General features: G+C 37.6%; 1 protein-coding gene across 4 annotated transcripts in view; it reads left to right on the forward strand.

Moving 5' to 3' along the window:
- CUL2 (cullin 2) overlaps positions 1–22,672 on the forward strand; it is a 70,866-nt gene that overhangs the window by 41,574 nt on the left and 6,620 nt on the right. For all 4 annotated transcript variants that reach the window (XM_065921045.1, XM_065921042.1, XM_065921043.1 and 1 more), the window contains 9 exons: positions 676–838; positions 4,826–4,950; positions 6,823–6,930; positions 10,086–10,145; positions 10,860–10,988; positions 11,086–11,172; positions 12,138–12,290; positions 12,780–12,857; positions 16,932–16,998. In XM_065921045.1, the coding sequence (XP_065777117.1) occupies positions 676–838; positions 4,826–4,950; positions 6,823–6,930; positions 10,086–10,145; positions 10,860–10,988; positions 11,086–11,172; positions 12,138–12,290; positions 12,780–12,857; positions 16,932–16,998 (970 nt within the window). The remainder of the gene's footprint in view (positions 1–675; positions 839–4,825; positions 4,951–6,822; positions 6,931–10,085; positions 10,146–10,859; positions 10,989–11,085; positions 11,173–12,137; positions 12,291–12,779; positions 12,858–16,931; positions 16,999–22,672) is intronic.

Below are 22,672 nucleotides of genomic sequence, written 5' to 3' on the forward strand. Positions count from 1 at the left end.
TGAAAAAACAGGCAAAATGTATGTACATACAATGAACTATTATTCAGATTTAGAAAACAATAAAGTTCTGACACCTGCTGCAGCTGGGATTAACTTTGAAGACATTATGCTGAATTAAAGAAGCCAGACACAAAAGAACAAATATCTTATGGTTTAACTTATGTAAAATGTCTAGAATAGACAGTCAGAGAGGCAGAAAGTAGATTAAAATTTTTGGGGAGAGGAGAACAGGGAGTTATAGCTTAATGGTTTCTGAGCTTCTGTTGGGTGTAATGAAAAAGTTTTGGGAATAGACAGTTGTGCAACATTGTAAATGCAGTTAATGGTACTAGATTATATACTTAAAAATGGTTAAAATGACAAATTTTATGTTACACGTAGTTGACCACAATTCAGAAACACCAATAATATACCAAAAATCATTGAATTGTATATATAGGACAATTGGAGTCAATAAATAAGGGAAAAAATGCAGACCAGTTAACTTTTGTTCTTTTTCATAAGGCATTGTTCAAGTGTAGCTTAAATAAGATTTTGAAATGATTTGTGGAATGTGACTTTGAATTGTGAATAGAATTATATAGATAATTCTATTTGTTAATTTGCCATGTAAGTTACTGATATTTCAGGTGTTTTCTCATAGTAGTTCATGACTATAAGGATATATTTCTAAAGGTTCTAGGTAGATTAAAAGACGAAGAAATTCGGTGTCGAAAATACTTACATCCAAGTTCATATACTAAAGTGATTCACGAATGTCAACAACGAATGGTAGCAGACCACTTACAGTTTTTACACGCAGAATGTCATAATATCATCCGACAAGAAAAAAAAAATGGTAAGTGATACCAAACATCAATATATCATCTTCCAAACTACCTTAGACTTCAAACATAATTTAAGTGATGGTCGATACATTTTTTAATATGCCTTTTAGCAGATTATTAAGTATCTATTTTAAAAGACTGTTTGGAAAAGTATATTTTTAAACTGTTTTCTAAAGTCAAAAGAAAAACTGGGAAAGTGTGTTTGCACATTTTAAAAAATCACAGGGACTAATTTCTTTAATACATTAAGAGTTTCTAGAAGGAGAAAAAGCAAGGAACATGAAAGGGAAATAAAAGTAGATTTTATATATCTGAAGATGCTCAGCCTTAGTCAAAGTAGAAGTACAAAGTGAAGATAAGAGATGTTAACAAAAAGCAGTGAAAAAATGGAATTTTTTTAGAAAAAAGCAATGAGAATTTTTCAAGAATAGGGAGTAAATGTAACAAGATAGGTGCCAGACGCGCGCAGAAAACTATACATCATTGAAAGCAGCACTGATAGATCCAGGGCAAGCTTCGCAAAAGCCAAGATTATTTTTTAAACTCTGAAAGTTACACTGTTAGCCTGAACGGTCAAGACAGTTTTGAAGAGCACAGTGAGAAATCTTTGCAGGATAGCATGACTTCTAAAAATTATAGTAATTAAGAAAAGAAGTGGCACGAGGGTAGTCAAAGTGACCAGTGGAATAAAATAAAAAGCCAGGAAATAACTCATGCATACGAAGATACTTCATTTAAGACCATGGCGGCCAGCAGAACAGTGGGTGAAAGACAGCCTTTTGAACACACAGTGCCAAGTCCATTGGATAATCAGTTGGGGAAAAAGTGAAATTTGATCACTACTTCAAACACTGTATACAGAGTCAGTCAACACTTTGGGCCTTTGATATCAGTGTGAAGCAGTAACACTTCCAGAAGATAACATAGGCGAATAACTTCAGAACTTGGGGGTAGAGAAAGATATTTTAAATGAGACACAGAAAGCACTAACCACAGGGAAAGATGATCAAGTTTATTAATTTATCATTAAAAGCTTAAAATAAATAAAAAACCATAAGACCCTTGGATCATCAAAAGAGCATCACAATGACAGTCATAGGACAAAGGAGCCAAAAATATACAATGTGGAAAGGACAGTCTCTTTAATAAATGTTTTTGAAGAAACTGGATGACCCGACTTAATACCATATACAAAAATTAACTCAAAATGAATTAAACACTTTAACTTGAGACCTGAAGCCATAAAAGTCCTAGAAGAAAGCAAAGGTGATAGACTTCGTGATACTTGTCGTGGTGATGGTGTTTTGAATCTGCCACTAAAGTGAAAGTGAAAGCCACTCAGTTGTGTCCTACTCTGCGACCCCGTGGACTGTCCATGGATTATCCAGGCCAGAACACTGGAGTGGGTAGCGTTTACCTTCTCCAGGGGATCTTCCCAACCCAGGGATTGGACCCAGGTGTCCCACGTTGCAGGCAGATTCTTTACCAACTGAGCCACAAGAGAAGTGAAAATAAACACGTGGTTCTTCATTAAACTAAAAAGCGTCTGCCCAGCAAAGGGAACCATTAACAAAATGAAAAAGCGACCTACTGAATGGACAAAAATCACATATCTGATAAAGGACTCATACAACTCAATAGCCAAAAAAAATTGAAAAATGAGCAGAAGACCTGAATAGGCATTTTTCTAAAGAAGACCTCCAAATGGCCAACAGGTACCTGAAAAGGTGCTCACCGTCATTAATCATCAGGGAAAGAAACATCCAAAGCACAGTGAGGTCTCCCCTAGCGCCTGTCAGCGTGGCCGTTATCCAAAGTCTAGGAATAACCAGGATATGAAGAAAAGGGGGCGCTCGTGTACTGTCGGTGAGGATGAAAGTTGGTGCAGCCACTGTGAATAATAGTATGGAGGCTTCTCAGAAATTATAAAGTAAAACTTTCATGTGACCTAGCAATTCTACCTCTGGGTAGTTATCTAAAAAGATAAAGAAGAAAAAATGCTAAAAAAGATATAGGCATCCCAGTGTTCACTGCAGCATTATTTACAAGAGCCAAAATAAGGAAACAACTTGTGTCTGTCAGTAGATGAGTGGATGAAAAAAAACACACAAACACAAAGAAGTATCAGCTATGTAAACAAAATGAAGTACTGCTATTTTGAAACAACATGGAAGGATCTCCAGGGCATTGTGCTAAGTGAAATGTCAGACAAAGACAAATACTGCAAGATCTCACTTATATATGGAATATAAAAAGCAAAACAAGTGAGCTCATTAATACAGAGAACAGATGGAGTGGTTGCTGAAGTCAAGGTGGTTGGGTGAAGGAAATCACGAGGCTTAATAACTTCCAGTTACTAAAAAAAAAAAAAGGTCATGGGGATGTAATAATATGTAGCTTGGTGGCTAGTTAATAATACAGTATTACTATAATCTTTAAACTAATATATGTCAGTTATACTTGAAAAAAAGACAGTCATAGGGTTACATATTTGCAATTGTTGAAAAAGGTTTATGTCCAAAATATAAAATAATTAGGACATTTGAACAGGCACTGCAGAATAGAAGATATCTAGATGGCTAATAAACATAAAAAAGTCTCTCAATCTCACTAAAACAGGGAAATACAAATTAAAATCACACTAAGGTATCAGTAATTAATCACATTTTGATATAAAACGAAAAAGACTGACAATAATAAGTGTTTGAAAGTGTATAGAGTAGCAGGAACTTGTTATACATTGGACATAGAGTATAAATTGATGCACCCACCTTGAAATGCTTGACAGTGAGTAGCCACTAACACTGAATAACCATATCTCTTACGATCAGCCGTTGCTCTCCTAGGTGTTAACTCCCCCACCCAGAATGCATGCACACATGCACAGAAGAATGTGTGTGCAAACATGCTCACAACAGCGTTGTTTTTAATAGCCCCAAACTGTAAACAGTACAGATGTCCTGTAACTGTAGAATGAATAAAGTACCAACAGTGATACGATGGAAGATTAAAGAAGAGTGGAAAGGAACACCTGATAGCTGTGTACAACTCAGATGAACCTTTTATATTGAACCAAAGAAACCAAACCTGAAAGAATCGGATGATTTTGTTCTTATAGATAGTTAGATCAGGTAGATCTAATCTGTGGTTCAGTTGAATAGTGTCGTCATGACTGTAATTACCGTTGTGGAAGAGCAGGAGGAGTAGTGAAGGCAGGGGGCTTCCGGGAGGAGGTGGTGTCCATTTCTACTGTGGGTGGTGAGAACCTGGCTGGGGAGGGGGGTCACTTGTGGTAATTCATTGAGCTATACACTTATGGATTGTATACTCTTCCATATGTGTGTTATACTTCAATAAAAAGTTTAAAATAAAAACCACTACACTGGGATGTCATTTTGCACCTCTCTGTGTGAAGATCAAAGCATTTGTTGGCAGAGCGCCCAGCTGCTGGGCCTCTGTCTGCAAGGTCCTTCTGTAAGACAACTTTTGCATAGTAGTCCCACTTCTGGGGATTCATACTATGGATACTCTTGCCCATATGCAGGATTATTAATCCTAACAATGTAAATATCAAAAGATTAGAAATGCCAAATTCCCATGAGTTGTTAAATAATTGTCATATAGCTATCAAATGGAGTGTTAAGCAGTTGTAAAATACGAGAAAATGCTTTATGTACTGACATGAAAAGATCTTCAAGTTAAAATGTTGTGTTCTGCAGTCGCAAATAGTATATGAAACACGCTTCACTGTTTATTAAAAAAGGTGGCAGAGGGAAGAATAGCGCTTGAATGGGTAGGAAACCAGCTCTGAGAAGATACTACACAGCCACCGCGTTGCTTTCCCAGGAGAGGAGTACGGGGGATTAGGAGAAAGGTGTGGGGGACTTGTTCGCGTATGCTTCTGTAATTCTGCATTTTGAACCGTGTATTACCTGTTGTATTAAAAATATTTTTTAAACTGTTTGTAAATTTCATAGTAAATTTCTTTCTCCCCTCAGACATGGCAAATATGTATGTCTTACTCCGTGCTGTGTCCACTGGTTTACCTCATATGATTCAGGAGCTGCAAAATCATATCCACGATGAGGGCCTTAGAGCAACCAGTAATCTTACTCAGGAAAATGTGAGTGACATAAGGAACGGGAAGATTCTTCTCTTAATCAGACCATCATGGAGTTTTTCTTTTGACTTTACTGTTTAAAAGCATGAAGGAAAAGTCCTACCATGCCAATAAATGAGACGTCTTTATTAAAATGTTCAAACCTAGATTTTGTTGGACATGTTTTAGAACTATCACTAATTAGGAAGTCAGTGAGTAAGACTTCTTACACACTACTGTGTTCATTTAGCAATTCTTAATTTCTCACAGAAAAGTATGTTTACGATTTCAAAATAGTTGTTTCTACTTAACTAGCATCTATGTTTAGTTAATTGTAGTGGTAATGATGTTAATCACTGATCATATAGACAACTTATAATTTGGTTTCCTTTTACATGTCCTGGGTATGATAGCCAAGGAAGCAAATTTGGATTAAAACTATCTTCCCTAAATATATGCTTACTACCCAAAATACTCAACAGTGACCCTCATGTCTCCAATTCTTGTCTTTCTTAAGAGTTTCCTGCCATTTAAATGGCAGTTTACAACAAGGTTTCTTTCTTATCAAAGTATGCTCCTGTTGTCAAATTTTGTTGGACCACCTTCCTTGGTTTTACTAGTAATGGATGACAACTAAGGTAGACATGACATCATATGTCACTTGTCTTCCCTAAGTAGAGCTGTTTGCGCCTTTGTGAGGAGTGATCTGTGTATAGACCTTATTTAAAAAAAAGAAAAGAGATGCCACTCAGTCGTGTCTGACTCTTTCGCAACCCCATAGACTATAGTCCATGGAATTCTCCAGGCCAGAATACTGAAGGGGGTAGCTTTCCCTTCTCCAGGGAGTCTTCCCAACCCAGGGGTCAGACCCAGGACTCCCGCATTGCAGGTGGATTTTTTTGCCAGCTGAGCCACAAGGGAAGTCCAAGAATACTGGAGTGGGTAGCCTGTCCCTTCTCCAGCAGATCTTCCCGACCCAGGAACTGAACCTGGGTCTCTTGCATTGCAGAGGGATTCTTTACCAACTCAGCTATTAGGGAAGCCCTATAGACCTTATTGATTGGGAACATTTATGAAATGCTGTTTTCTTTAGCCATAGAATTGTCTTTGGCAGATAATTCTTAGGTGTCATGTCCTGTCACAGAAATGTATAAACTTTTCTATTTTTGTTAAACTGTTGGTTTATATTGTTTAGATATAATAGCCTGTATTATTTACTAGTTTTCTTAGTTTATGTTAGTTTTACAGATTCAGGGTGTGGAATGACATTGGTCACAGAGGCATAGAGTTTAATGTCACGGCCTGGGAGATGTAAGTCCAAGAGAATGTGTTCATAGGACACTCAGAAAATTTAGCTGACTTAGAAGTCTTAGGTCTAACTTCATAGTTATCTCCATTAATAGTGAAAACTCACTTTTGCACTACTAGGTAGGTATTTCTTTCCTGTGAGATGTGGGGAACTGTACTTCTGTACTCTTGAGAGTCTCAGTTTTCACAGATAATATGTTTTTAACCTCTCCCCTCTCTCAGCCTTTAGTGGCTTTGAAGACCATTTTTGTTTACATAATCCCCCAAGAAATTGATAGGCCTGGTAGTTCTGAGGTTGTATCTTGTTACCTTTATGATACAGAATCCCAGCACCAGAGAGAAGTGTGTTTTCCATGGGTTCTTTTGGAAGAGGAACCACAGTCCTCCATTTCTGGTATTGAATGACAACTAATTTCAACATTGAAGTTTTAGATTTTGACTGTTTTAGCTAAAAACATTTTTTGAGGATGTGTGTTGTGTGTAACATTGCTTGCTGGGGGAAAACTTTACTCTTAAGTAGTCGTTACTAAGCCTAATTGTTATATCCCTGAACTTCTTAAAATATGATTTTATATTTCTTATTTTTAGATGCCAACACTATTTGTGGAGTCAGTTTTAGAAGTACATGGTAAATTTGTTCAACTTATCAACACTGTTTTGAATGGTGATCAGCACTTTATGAGTGCGTTGGATAAGGTAACTTTTCAATACATGTATCTTTATATATAATTCTCCTAATTTAATCATCATTCTTTAAGTAGTTTCAGAAATAGGGCGACTAATTATGAGATTTCTAATCTGTACATGAAGATTAACCTTAACCAACCAACTTCATAGTGAAAGTCAGAAGTATGTAACGTATAACTTTTAAGTAAATAACTGAATTATTAAATTGAATGCTTGGATTATATGGGAATTGAATTTTTTTCCCTTGATTTTGCTGTGAAGGGAGACTTGTTAATACACTAGTACATTCTGAGAATTACATGTATAATTTTAGTATTATTTAGTGCTCTTTTTTCCTTTGAATATAATACTTAGGCTATATTGAATAATACTTGAAAGAAAAATAAATATATTTTACAAACTTGAATTTAAATTTGCTTACATGTTTGTTGTAAGATTTTTTACAATATAGTTTTATTCTGTGTTCAGATATTAGAAATGAGTTATAAAGAGCATCTTTCAGTAGGAACAGGATATATATAATCTTTATATAATTGTCATGACGGATACAAGGATAAGAGTTTACTCTGTATTATATATGAAAAGAATATTAATAAAGTACCACCAAAATGCCATGTTTTGTTTGAGGTAGTAATTTCTGGAGGTACCGATTATAGCATATATTAAGTCAACTGTATTTTTACCCTGTTAAGTTCAGTTCAGTTCAGTCACTTAGTCGTGTCTGACTTTTTGCGACCCCATGAACTGCAGCACACCAGGCCTCCCTGAGCATCACCAACTCCTAGAGTTTACCCAAATTCCATGTCCATTGAGTTGGTGATGCCATCCAACCATCTCATCCTCTGTCATCCCCCTCTCCTCCTGCCCTCAATATTTCCCAGCATCAGGGTCCTTTCAAATGAGTCAGGTGGCCAAAGTATTGGAGTTTCAGCTTCAACATCAGTCCTTCCGATAAACATTAAGGACTCATCTCCTTTAAGATGGACTGGTTGGATGTCCTTGTAGTCCAAAGGACTCTGAGGAGTCTTCTCCAACATCACAGTTCAAAAGCATCAATTCTTTGGTGCTCAGCTTTCTTTTTAGTCCAACTCTCACATCCATACATGACCACTGGAAAAACCATAGCTTTGACTAGACAGACCTTTGTTGGCAACGTAATGTCTCTGCTTTTTATTAAGCTGTCTAGGTTGATCATAACTTTTCTTCCAAGAAGCAAGTATCTTTTAATTTCATGGCTGCAATCACCATCTGCAGTGATTTTGGAGCCCAGGAAAGTAAAGTCAGCCACTGTTTCCACCGTTTCCCCATCTATTTGCCATGAAGTGATGGGGCTGGATGCCATGATCTTAGCTTTCTGAATATGAGCTTTAAGCTAACTTTTTCACTCTCCTCTTTCACTTTCATCAGGAGGCTCTTTCATTCTTCATCACTTTCCGCCATAAGGGTGGTGTCATCTGCATATCTGAGGTTATTGATACTTCTCCCGGTAATCTTGATTCCAGCTTGTTCTTCATCCAGCCCAGTGCTTCTCATGATGTACTCTGCATGTAAGTCAAATAAGCAGGGTGACAATATATAGCCTCGACGTACTCCTTTTCCTATTTGGAACCAGTCTGTTCCATGTCCAGTTCTAACTGTTGCTTCCTGACCTGCATACAGGTTTCTCAAAAGGCAGGTCTGGTGGTCTGGTATTCGCATCTCTTTCAGAATTTTCCACAGTTTATTGTGATCCACACAGTCAAAGGCTTTGGCGTAGTCAATAAAGCAGAAATAGATGATTTTCTGAAACTCCCTTGCTCTTTCAATGATCCATTGGATGTTGGCCATTTGATCTCTGGTTCCTCTGCCTTTTCTAAAACCAGCTTGAACATCTGGAAGTTTGCTGTTCATGTATTGCTGAAGCCTGGCTTGGAGAATTTTGAGCATTACTTTACTAGCGTGTGAGATGAGTGTAATTGTGCGGTAGTTTGAGCATTCTTTGGCATTGCCTTTCTTTATGATTGGAATTAAAACTGACCTTTTCCAGTCCTGTGGCCACTGCTGAGTTTTCCAAATTTGCTGGCATATTGAGTGCAGCACTTCCATAGCATCATCTTTAGGATTTGAAATAGCTCAACTGAAATTCCATCACCTCCACTAGCTTTGTTTCTAGTGATGCTTCCTAAGGCCCACTTAAGTTGATACTCCCGGATGTCTGGCTCTGACATGTCTGGTCATGAAGATCTTTTTTGTATAGTTCTTCTGTGTGTCCTTTCTACCTCTTCTTAATATCTTCTGCTTCTGTTAGGTCCATACCATCTCTGTCCTTTATTGAGCCCATCTTTGCATGAAATATTCCCTTGGTATCTCTAATTTTCTTGAAGAGATCTCTAGTCTTTCGAATTCTATTGTTTTCTTCTATTTCTTTGCATTGATTGCTGAGGAAGTCTTTCTTATCTCCTTGCTATTCTTTGGAACTCTGCATCAAATGGGTGTATCTTTAATTTTCTCCTTTGCTTTTCGCTTCTCTTCTTTTTGCAGCTATTTGTAAGGCCTCCTCAGACAGCCATTTTGCTCTTTTGCATTTCTTTTTCTTGGGGATCATCTTTATCCCTGTCTCCAGTACAGTGTCACGAACCTCCGTCCATAGTTCATCAGGCACTCTATCAGATCTAGTCTCTTAAATCTTTTTCACACTCCCCACTGTATAATCATAAGGGATTTGATTTAGGTCATACCTGAATGGTCTATCGGTTTTCCCCACTTTCTTCAATTTAAGTCTGAATTTGGCAATAAGAAGTTCATGATCTTAGCTACAGTGAGCTCCCAGTCTTGTTTTTGCTGACTGTATAGAGCTTCTCCATCTTTGGCTGCAAAGAATATAATCAGTCTGATTTTGGTGTTGGCCATCTGATGATGTCCATGTGTAGAGTCTTCTCTTGTGTTGTTGGAAGAGGGTGTTTGCTATGACCAGTGCCTTCTCTTAGCAAAACTCTTATTAGCCTTTGCCCTGCTTCATTCTGTACTCCCAAGGCCAAATTTGCCTGTTACTTCAGGTGTTTCTTGGCTTCCTAGTTTTGCATTCTAGTCCCTTATAATGAAAAGGACATCTTTTTTGGGTGTTAGTTCTAAAAGGTCTTTTACCCTATTGCTGGCGACTAATTCCTGTTCTGTCTTCTATTTAGGCCCTTACATCAGTTGTAAATTACAGAGAACCCAAGTCTGTTTGCAAAGCACCTGAATTGGTAAGTTTGATGGTTGCATAAATGTAATCTTATGAAAAATTGGCATTAGAGGATGCACGCTGAGATGAATGTCAGATTTGTTTTTGTAGCATTTTTAAAAAAAAAAATCAATGAAATTAATTATTAAAAACTGATCAACATTGTATATAATGTTGACATTTGTATAACGGATGCAGTAGGTCATCTTTGTAGCTTTTTCTTAAAAAATATTTGAAGGAGAAAATATTCCATCTTAAAAAGTTTGGGTTGGAAAGTATGACTGCTTTAAAATAATTTGCATTAAAAAAATAAATAAATAAAATAATTTGCATTGCATTTCATAGAGGTTTAATTTTATCTGAACTCTAAAGGAGGAATTTGATGACAAATGAAAACCTTTAAAGGAAACTTGCTTATAAGGTTGTTGTAAGATTTTTATTAGGTATTTTTTTAGTGTCAGAAATGATAGTACTGCTCAAAACTCACCTAGGTGTTGCATCAAAACCTAGTTACTTATATCAGTGCTCCATTGGATCATTCAGTGTTGATTAGATTTTACTTGTTTATAGTTTTTTAAAAAAATTTACCCAGTGACATGTATTTTAAGTTTTAGTGCATAATTTCAAAACATAAGCTCGAGGATGACAAAAACCCATGATCTTATTTTGCGTTGTTGCCATGGTGCCTCCTTTGAGAAAGACCCTTTGTAAGAGTTACTGTCAATTTCTATTTGAGCTCGCTAAGTACTGTGACAACTTGCTGAAGAAATCAGCAAAGGGGATGACAGAGAATGAAGTAGAGGACAAGCTCACGAGCTTTATCACTGTCTTCAAATATATCGACGATAAAGATGTTTTTCAAAAGGTAATTTTTGCGTCTGAAAGTTTTGTGTGTCAACTTTGATTAATCTTTGAATTTTAAATCAGAAAGAAAATAATCTTTTAATCTTTTTTTAATGTAGTTCTACGCAAGAATGTTGGCGAAGCGTTTAATTCATGGGTTATCTATGTCTATGGATTCTGAAGAAGCCATGATCAATAAATTAAAGGTACTGTAGGACTTTGATGTGATGTCTTAGAAGTTATTTCACTAGCACACAGAGATGGTCATTTTCACAATATGAGTAATAGGAAATAATTCATTAGCAGTTGACTGGTTAAATGTTAAGTGTAGTTTCTTGTTAGCGCATGCAAATGCTGTATTAAAGGACAGAATCTCTGTGTTGATATAGAATCATCTACAAGATAAGATTTGTATTACTTAGAAACGAACATACTTAAAATATTCCTTCAAGTACAAGTTTTGTGGAGGACATTTGAATTTCAGTTCACTTTCATGTGATTTTAGCTTACACTGATGAGATAAGCACTTGCTGATTCATATTTATCCTGAGTTATTCAATAGTTGATAGTTTTCCTGTGTAGCAGATATTGAATATGTGGTCCTTTTCAAAGATGCCAAAAATAACTTTTAATTTTTAAAGATAATGTTAACAAAGCTTTTTATATCCCAAGATTAGAGATCCAGATTTTTTGACCTTATGATCACAGAGTTTGGAATAATTTCAAAGAAATAGATTTCTTCATTATTCAGCTGATAGTATTTAAAATCTGCCTCATTGTCCTCCTTATAGCTTAACTACTGGCTCAAATATTCCCAGTTGTCTTTCATGTGTATTCGATACCATCTGTAAACCTTATAAGGTATCTTACCGTAATGAAGCAGTTTTTAGTGTTGAAATGACATACAGATTTATAGAAAAGTTCTTGTTTTAAATGGAAATGTGTTACTTCATGAGTACTTGTTTTCATTCACTTAATCTGTGTTGAAAAAAAGAAGAAAGGAATTTTTGAAATGTTTTGAATAACTGCTTTGCATGATGAATAACACAGGCCTTCGGTGTGAGTGTACAGGCCGGCTCTTTGACCGGAGACAGAGCAGTAGCACAGCATTCTTAATGATCAGTATGGTTTATTATTTTTGTTTTTAAATCTTTAAAACTTTCTTCTACAGCAAGCCTGTGGTTATGAATTTACCAGCAAGCTACATCGGATGTATACAGATATGAGTGTCAGTGCAGATCTCAACAATAAGTTCAACAATTTTATCAAAAATCAGGACACAGTAATAGATTTGGGGATTAGTTTTCAAATATATGTTCTACAGGTATGTGTTCTATTGTGGGCATTTACTAATCATTTCTGATACAGAGGACTGATTAATAGATGGATGCCTGACTACCTTTCTTTCAGTCAGAGGGTTATAGCTTCTGAAGTTACATTGATATGGAATGAACTGTGCCCTGATAGTCATGCCGATGGATTTAATCAGCATTTGGAGGAAGGAGATAAAGCCGTTTTAGTTGCTTGTGGTGGTGGGGTTAGTTGGTAAGTCGTGACCAGCTCTTAAGATCCCATGGACTGTAGTCTGCCGATGTCCAAGGGATTTCCCAGGCAGGAATACTGGAGTGAATTGGCATGTCCTTCTCCAGGGGATCTTTCCGACCCAGGGATCAAACCCGAGTCTCCTGCATTGCAGGCAGATTCTTTACTGCTGAGTCACCAGGGGTTCCCATTGTAGTTGCTTGCATCATTTTATAAACATTCACTTTCAAGTGAGAAATGTATCTATTTAACAGTTTTACTCTTCTTTTAGGCTGGTGCATGGCCTCTTACTCAGGCTCCTTCATCTACATTTGCAATTCCCCAGGAATTGGAAAAAAGTGTACAGATGGTAAGTGGACGGAAGATATATTGGAAGACCTAAGGAATTTTAATAATTGTCTTCATGTTATATCACTTTAAATATTTCTTCAAAGTCTTAAGGGCTCATGTCATATAAAAACATATTTACAAGTTATGATTATTTTGCCTTGTAGGAAGAATGTAAATGATAATAGTTTCTAATTAACACTAAACTAAAACACTTAGTGGTGTCAATTGTCAGAACGTGTCTCTTAGTAAATCGATTATCTGTCATAAGTAATTCTAAATTACAAAAATTTTGATATTAGAAGAAAGTTTTAGAATCCAGGACTTAAAGGAGTCACCTTTTAATTTTTCACTTGAATGTGGAGCCATTTTTATAATTCATTTATCCTTTATAATAGTTATTTTTGTTTCTGGGCTATAATTTGGGTAAATGTATAGAGAATGGGAAATATTCTAGAAAAAAAGATGAATTGAAGATGGAAAATACAGGTAAACATGGTCTTAAAATGTGACTGAATAGAAACCTTAGAATTCTGCATTTTCAGAGACTGTGGAGACTCCATTGTTAGCAGCTGTCGAGCTATAATTCATGTACCATATGGCTTAGTCATATAGTTGTGTAGTCATTTTATCAGGCTGCTGTAGCAAAATACACAGCCTGTGCGACTTATAAACAACAGAGATTGATTTCTCATGGTTCTGGAGGCTGGAGGTCCAAGGCCAGGCTGACAGCATGGTGGGGCGAAGGCCCTCTAAGATGACACTGTGTCCTCATGTGGTAGCAGGAGCTGGGGAGCTCTGTAGGATTTAATGCCTTAGATGAGGTGATCCAAGCACCTCCCAAAGGCACCACCTTCTAAAACCATCACGTTGGGCATCAGGATTTCAACATACGAATTTGGGGAGACACAAACATTCAGGCCACAGCCCCACACAGTTCATTTAACGTGTACACTTTCAGTGGTTTTCAGTAGAGTCACAGTGTGTTTGTTAGCACCATTAATTTTAGAACATTTTAGTTTTTAGTTACCCTGAAAGAAACCCCTTACCCATTAGTAGTCACTCTTCACCTTCACCAACTCCCTACCCCCTCCCCAGCCCTAGGCAATCTGCTTGCTTTCTCTATAGATTTACCCATTCTGGACATCTGTCATGGTGCTCTGTCATATGTGGTCTTTTGTGACTGCCTTCATTCACTTTGCAGAAAGTCACGGTTCACCCATGTTTTAGCCTATGCCAAATACTGCCAAATAATGTTCCATTCTATGGAGTCACCGCGTTTTATTTACTCATCCAATATCAGTTGATGGACATTTGAGCTGTTTTGATCTTTTTGGTATATAAGTCATGCTACTCTGAACATTCATGTATAAGTTTTTGAATGGATGGACATGTATCCATTTCTCTTCCAACTGACCCTTTTTGATTCTCTAACGCACCAAACAAGGCTTCTTATTTCTTGATATGATGGAAGTTTAGGTAGCATTTTTTTTCCTAGCAAAATCTTTATTATCCTTTTCATTAACGTTTTATTTTATATTGGAGTATAGCCGACTAACCAGAGCTTCCCTGGTAACTCAGCTGCTAAAGAATCTGCCTGCAATGCAGGAGACCTGGTTCGATTTGTAGATTGGGAAGATGCACTGGAGAAGGGATCGGCTACTCACTCCAGTATTCTTGGGCTTCCCTTGTGGCTCAGCTGGTAAAGAATCTGCCTGCAATGCAAGAGACCTGCATTTGATTCCTAGAGAAGAGAAACGCTACCCACTCCAGTATTCTGGCCTGGAGAATCCATGGACTATATAGTCCTTGGGGTCGCAAAGAGTCACATGACCGAGTGACTTTCAGTTTCACTGCCAACTAACAATCTTGTGATAATTTCACCTTCACAGCCGATTAACAGTCTTATGATGATTTCAGGTGAATAGTGAAGGTGACTCAGTCATACGTACACATGTATCCAAAAGGCTTTCGTTACATTTTAGTAGTCTTTTATTTGGGCGATAACTTGAGGTTGTGAACCAGTGAGGTATGCATGTGTTATTTAAGATGAAAATGGAGGGTTGCATGGAAGCATACACTACTGTATCTAAAACAGGTAGCCAGTGGGAATTTGCTCTATGACCTAGGGAGCTCAGACCAGTGCCCTGGGGGAGTCGGATGGGGTGAGAGGTGGGGATGGGGGTTCCAGAGTGAGGGGACATGTTTATACTTACGGCTGCTTCATGTTGATGTATGGCAGAAACCAACACAATATTGTAAAGCAATTATCCTTCAGTTAAAAATAAATTGAAAATGATACTTCATTACACTGTTTCCTAGAGAAGTTCACAATGTGCCGTTTGAATCTTTGAATTACATATATTTTTGTTTCTTTCAAAATAAGGATTATAAGTCAAATAACAGTGTGAACTTTGGAATCATAAATCCTGATTTTACATGTTAATTCTGTAATTTACTGTGCTCTGTGACTCAGGGCAAATAACTTTCTAATTTTCTGTTAACTGATGATACTAATACTCAGAGTGCTGATACGAAGATAAAGTGAAATGTGTAAAGTAAGTACTCAATAAACGATAGCTGATAGAAGTAGTAGTAGTTAATGCTAGTATTGATAGTAGTGGTGACAGCAGGCTAGCCTAATATAAACAGTCAGGTATATTTTACAATACCATGCATAAGGTAGACTTGGAAGACTGACCGACCCCTCACCTTTAACAGTCTTAAAACTCATTTCTTCTTAAGAGCCTACTTTGCCAACTGAAATTAAAGGAGAAGTTGGGGGCAGAAATAGTAATAGTTTCCTTGTAACATTGTCATTCTTTTCTTTCTCCTTGAAATAATTATTTTCCAGTACTTATTGGAATACTGGAATAAACCCCTTAAACTTCATTTATTAACATATGGCTACCCCCAGGTTCCAGTGTTCTTATTTACAAACAAAAAGAGGGTTTCTTTCTGACTGTAAAATCTTGATTTCAAGAATATTGTTTTCTCCATTTGAACTTTCTCTCAGTACCAGTAGAGGGAGTTTGTCCTTTGTTTTTTCCTAGTAAGTCCAGTTTCAGTATCATTTTCTCACTGTAGGTTATGTACTAGCTCTTTAAAAAGAACTCTCTACTTTTTGGACTGATGTCCCACATTCAGTCAGAGGGAGGAACTTTTTTAATGTCAAAGCTGAGTTACTAGAATGTTTAATTTTCCACAATAGTATCAACAAAAGGATACAAAGTCAAGACTCTGATGCTCTGCTAGTATTAGTGTTTGACTGTACGTGGAAGTTAAATCATGGTTGTCACTTTTGGAGTAACTGATGACACTAGTCAACCTGTCCCTTCAACAAGGGTATATGTTATAGGAGACTGGAGATGAAGGTATGATTTTAATTTATATTTTCATACTGAAATGTGCACAGTAATGTTTTTTGCTTAGTGCTTTATAGGCTTCCCTGGTAGCTCAGCTGGTTAAGAATCCACCTGCAATGCAGGAGACCCTGGTTTGATTCCTAGGTCAGGAAGATCTGCTGGAGAAGGGATAGGTTACCCACTCCAGTATTCTCTGGCTTCCCTTGTGGCTCAGTTGGTAAAAAATCTGCCTGCAATGCGGGAGACCTGGGTTCAATCCCTGGGTTGGGAAGATCCCCTGGAGAAGGGAGCAGCTACCCACTCCAGCATTCTGGCCTGGAGAACTCTGTGGGTAGAGGGAGGAGCCGGCGGGCTACAGTCCATGGGGTCACAAGGAGTCTGACATGACTGAGCAACTTTCACTTGTATTTATAAAGTTCAAATTGATATCACTCAAAACAGTAGTTTCTGAATTTATACAAAAAGTCAGATTTGCAGGACTGTGGTTTGGCAGTGAAAACCACAGACGGAGTTGTAAGTGAAAAGGGCTGGTCTGATATTTGCATAATTTTTATTAGGAGCTTTAATGTGTTTTGTGTTTTCTCATCTGTAAACATGAGTAAATTTACTCTGTGGGCTCTAATGTCTTTTTCTAACATGAATTTTCTTTTTGCTTTTTTAGTGTAGTGATAGCCAAGTAAGTTAGGTTGTCGTAGCTGAAAATAATTTGGTTCCTTTTTTCTTTTTTACAGTTTGAATTATTTTACAGCCAACATTTCAGTGGAAGGAAACTTACATGGTTACATTATCTTTGTACAGGTAAAATGGATTTAATTATATCTAGTTTAATGAAATTTACATGATAATGATTATGTTAAAATTTTGGACAGAGATTTCTTAGAGCCTAATTATAGTTATCTTTTTTTTTTTTTTTTTCCTTTTCTTAATTATAGTTTTTAACCTTTCCTTCTTCATCTACCTTTCTGGTTATCCTTAAAGCAACAATAAAGAAGTTCACATGCAGCACTTTTAATAGTGTGCTGCTGATAAAGAATTTCTGAATTTTATAATAGTTTCCTACATTTCTGTAACAAACCACTTTTGATAGATATTTGGAATTTTATTTAGAAACCCAGACTTGATGAGTCAGATACTCTTAAAAAAACCTGTTCTTTCTAGATATGCCAGATATCCTCAGAAAGTTCATTAATTATTACAGCACCACAAGGAGACCTAACCATTTGATTTTTATTTGTGGTACTGTAGTGAACTGCTATAGAAAATGCTTTTTCCAAAATGTCCCAATTAACTTCCAGTACTTCCCAGTTTTAGAAAAGTTTAATCAAAATCTAATCATAGCTTCTTCCTGTAACAGTGGGGTCGACTTATTGGAAAGTAGGATTACTATTTTGGGTAGTGAGAGCTTGTAGGTAATTGCTCTGAGCTGCCTGAAGATGTGAGCCAAAGCGAAAACTAAGAATTTTGTCTACTTTTGCTAAAGCTATGCTTTGAAAAGTGCATTGAATCAACTTTCAGTTTGTATAAGAAGGAAAGGATATCCATGTATGTTAATGTCTCTTAGAAATGATACAGGAAAACCTGATTAGTTGCCATGCCTTTATCAGGAAATTGACTTGAGAAATTTCTGATGACTCAGTGGTAAAGAATCCACCTGCCAATGCAGGATATGCAGATTGATCCCTGGGTTGGAAAGAGAAACATAAGTACCATTTATTTGATTACTTTATATTTGAAATACGATGTCTCATTATGTTAGTAATGCATATTAGTACATAATAATTAGTACATAGTAATACATATTTATACAAGTGTATCTTTAATGAACAAGGTGAGCATTTTAATTTTTCGTGAAATAAAGAGATGTTTGCTGATAGTATGTGGTCACTTAGTAGTTGGTTTTTAGTTTTATACCTGTTGTGAATTTTTATATTCTCATTTAGTAAATTGGTTTTAAGAAACAATACATTTGCTGGACCAGTGTTTTAATGTACTTGAATTAAAGTTACTTTTACTTTCCCTAAATATCTATCTTGGGGAGTTTAAACGCTCTTTGCAGTTACCTCAGCAGTAATCAGTCCATCTCTTCAAGTAGCTTTAATGAGGGACTTAACTTTTTGGTGTGTGGAAACTAGTTGTATTAAGATACTGGTGAGAATATCTCTTCAGGGGTCCTGATCACTCGTGGCTGGAGCATCTGCTGGTGCTCACGGCTTGAATCGGGTATCTTACTCCTGGCTGCAGATCGGTGACACTCTGTCGTGCACTCGGCAGTTTAGCAGCTGACGTTACTCGTAACGAAAAACTCTCCGCTAAAGACTAGGTTGCTGATAGGTATGGAGGGAGAAACTCAGATGAAACTGTTTTCAGAGTTCTGCCTACTCTTTATTTCTGGCAGCTGCTAATACCACTTGAATTATGGTTGGCTAATTTTTCAAGTATGTATGTATCAGAATGTTTTATTCTAGTTGGGAGTCTCTTAGAGTATTCTAAAGGTTAAATGACCTCTTAGTCATTCTCCTTTCCTGTTTACCCAACAGTAATTAAGTGAATCATCCAGATTTTGGGTTTTCTTCCCTACCCCACATACTCCTCACCCTTTCCCCAGTCTTTTCAGCTCTGAGCAGAGCAATAAGAGAATGGTGCTGGAAAAAGTGAGAAGAGGTCCATGTACCCCTGATAATAATAATGTCTTGGAAAATAGCAAGAAAACTAACAAGTTTTCATTTTTTTCTCTAAGGGTTGCAGAGTGGATTTGATATCAGTGAATGAAACTTTCAGCCCTTAATTGTGTTGTCTCCTGATGCTCTCTGGGTTCTTGTGGCAGAGACTCACTCTGTTTCCAGACCCTTGGCAGTATGTTGCAGCATCTTTGACAGCTGGGTGATGGTCCTAGCTTAATCATCTAGATGCTTGAGGCATTATTTTATACTTTATTTCTGGGATATGATTGAGCAGTCATTGCACAAATGGTCTAATGCCATTTATGTGGGTTTTTTTGCCTCTCACCACGTTTCCTAAACTTTAATGTTGAGATGAAGCTCTTAAAATGCTCTTTATACTAATTGTTAGTAGGACAGTCCTAATGGTAGTATTCTTATACTTAAACTCTATGTGAATTGGATATTCCGATTAAGTATTAAAACCTGCTTTTATGGAAATTCAGAGATTAGAATTTTTTTTCTTTAGGTGTTCAAATAATTTTGAAAGACATTTCTGAGTGTTAGTTTTTAAAAAAAAAAAAAGTTGAGGCAAAATGCAAGTTAGAATAAGCATATCTATCTGGTAATACTAAGTTGGAGAATTGACTTACACCTTTAAATTCTGTAGTTATATAATGAATGAAACATATATTATTAAATAAAAAAAGAAGCACAAAATCTTGACCAGAGTTGCTAATTATCACTAACAGAGCCTTTGGGGTAAGCTCATGTAAAATTCAACTTCCCTGAGTTAAAATGTAGAACCTGAAAACCAGACCTCATACTGATTTAGTTTATAAGTCAGTAAAAGTCAAATAATGTAGCATGTGTATGTGCCTGTAAGAGAAAGAGAAATGCAATAACTAAACCACAACTTTCTGCTTTAGGAAGAGATTCTTTGACTTCTAGTAACTGTCTCTTACGTTACAAGTGCATATCTGTTTGACAACAGTGTTGGCTGCAAGCTCTTCAGTGACCACACCCACCACCCCTGTGCCCCCAGATGGGTAGAACTGTAGTTGACCGAAGTCTGATGTGTTTTTATAGCTCTCAGAGTAGTGTAGAGTCTAGAACATTTTTATTCCATCACTTGATTCAACAAACTTGTTCAGTTGTGTCCGACTCTTTGTGACCACATGGACTCTGGTCCATGGAATTCTTCAGGCCAGAATACTGGAGTGGGTAGCCTTTCCCTTCTCCAGGGGATCTTCCCAACCCAGGGATCGAACCCAGGTCTCCCACATTGCAGGTGGATTCTTTACCAGCTGAGCCACAAGGGAAGCCATATGGCAGAAAGCAAAGAAGAACTAAAGAACCTCTTGTTGAAAGTGAAAGAGCAGAGTGAAAAAGTTGACTTAAAACTCAACATTCAGAAAACTAAGATCATGGCATCTGGTCCCATCAGTTCAGTTCAGTGGCTCAGTCGTGTCCAACTCTTTGTGACCCCATCAGTCGCAGCATGCCAGGCCTCCCTGTCCATCACCAACTCCCAGAGCTTACTCAAACTCATGTTCATCGAGTTGGTGATGCCATCCAGCCATCTCATCCTCTGTCGTCCCCTTCTCCTCCTGCCCCCAATCCCTCCCAGCATCAGGGTCTTTTCCAATGGGTCAGTTCTTCACATAAGGTGGCCAGAGTCTTGGAGTTTCAGCTTCAGCATCAGTCCTTCCAATGAACACCCAGGACTGAACTCCTTTAGGATGGACTGGTAGGATCTCCTTACAGTCCACGAGACTCTCAAGGGTCTTCTCCAACACCACAGTTCAAAAGCATCAATTCTTTGGCACTCAGCTTTCATCACAGTCCAACTCTCACATCCATACATGACCACTGGAAAAACCATGGCCTTGACTAGACAGACCTTTGTTGGCAAAGTAATGTCTCTGCTTTTTAATATGCTGTCTAGGTTGGTCATAACTTTCCTTCCAAGGAGTAAGCGTCTTTTAATTTCATGGCTTCAATCACCATCTGCAGTGATTTTGGAGCCCAGAAAAATAAAGTCAGCCATTGTTTCCACTGTCTCCCCATCTATTTCCCATGAAGTGATGGGACCAGATGCCGTGATCTTAGTTTTTTGAATGCTGAGCCTTAAGTCAACTTTTTCACTCTTCTCTTTTTCATCAAGAAACTTTTTAGTTCCTCTTCACTTTCTGCCATAGGGTGGCATCTGCATATCTGAGGTTATTGATATTTCTCCCAGCAATCTTGATTCCAGCTTGTGCTTCTTCCAGCCCAATGTTTCTCATGATGTACTCTGCATATAAGTTAAATAAGTAGGGTGACAATATATAGCCTCGACGTACTCCTTTTCCTATTTGGAACCAGTCTGTTGTTCCATGTCCAGTTCTAACTGTTGCTTCCTGACCTGCATGTAGGTTTCTCAAGAGGCAGGTCAGGTGGTCTGGTATTCCCATCTGTTTCAGAATTTTCCACAGTTTATTGTGATCCACATAGTCAAAGGCTTTGGCATAGTCAATAAAGCAGAAGTAGATGTTTTTCTGGAACTCTCTTGCTTTTTCGATGATCCATCGGATGTTGGCCATTTGATCTCTGGTTCCTCTGCCTTTTCTAAAACCAGCTTGAACATTTGGAAGTTCTGGTCCCATCACTTCATGGCAAATAGATGGGTAAAGAATGGAAACAGTAAGAGACTTTGTTTTGGGGGGCTCCAAAATCACTGCAGATGGTGACTGCAGCCATGAAATTAAAATATGCTTGCTCCTTGGAAGAAAAGCTATGACCAACCTAGACAGCATATTAAAAAGCAGAGACATTACTTTGCCAACAAAAATCATCTAGTCAAGGCTATGGTTTTTCCAGTGGTCATGTATGGACGTCAGAGTTGGACTGTGAAGAAAGCTGAGCGCCGAAGAATTGATGCTTTTGAACTGTGGTGTTGGAGAAGACTCTTGAGAGTCCCTTGGACTGCAAGGAGATCAAACCAGTCCATCCTAAAGGAAATCAGTCCTGAATATTCATTGGAAGGACTGATGCTGAAGCTGAAACTCTAGTACTTTGGCCATCTGATGCAAAGAACTGACTCATTTGAAAAGATCCTGAATCTGGGAAAGATTCAGGGCAGGAGGAGAAAGGGATGACAGAGGATGAGATGGTTGGATGGCGTCACCGACTCAATTGGACATGAGTTTGAGTAAGCTCTGGGAGTTGGTGATAGACAGAGAGGCCTGGCGTGCTGCGATTCATGGGGTCGCAAAGAGTTGAACACGACTGAGCAAGTGAACGGAACTGATTTCAGCAAAATAATGAATCTGCCTGTTTGTCTGTCCTCACATTTGTGTTTGTTTCTAGATGATTACTGGGGAGAAAACTTAATTTATGAGACAAAATAGCATTGTTTAGCAGAAATTATGCTTTAGCCAGAGCTGCGATAGAGTTGTCCTCCACCAGGCAGAAACCTTCCCTAGGGTAGACGAGGTAGACACACAGGAGGCAGTTACTGGTTGCAGACTGTCATGTTCTTTTTGTCCGTTTCTCTTCCACCTCCACTTCTTACTGTTTTTTTCTGCCCAAGTCTTAGCTTTCTTAGTAACTATTTGATAGCTTAACTGTGATTATACTAGGTACCCCAGACTAATACCGCTCCACTCAATTGTCCCTCCTCCCGCATCCCCTCAGCAAACAAATACTACATTGCTAGCAGGAATAACTTTTCAATAATTAGGTTCTTGGTTCACTCTTTAAAAAGAAAATATTGGAAATAATTATTTATCAGGTAATTTTGGAATGCTTCTTTGCGTGATCAGCTTATTGTC

This window comes from Muntiacus reevesi, chromosome 2, assembly GCF_963930625.1.
Source record: "Muntiacus reevesi chromosome 2, mMunRee1.1, whole genome shotgun sequence".
In the NCBI taxonomy this organism is placed as follows: Eukaryota; Metazoa; Chordata; class Mammalia; order Artiodactyla; family Cervidae; genus Muntiacus; species Muntiacus reevesi.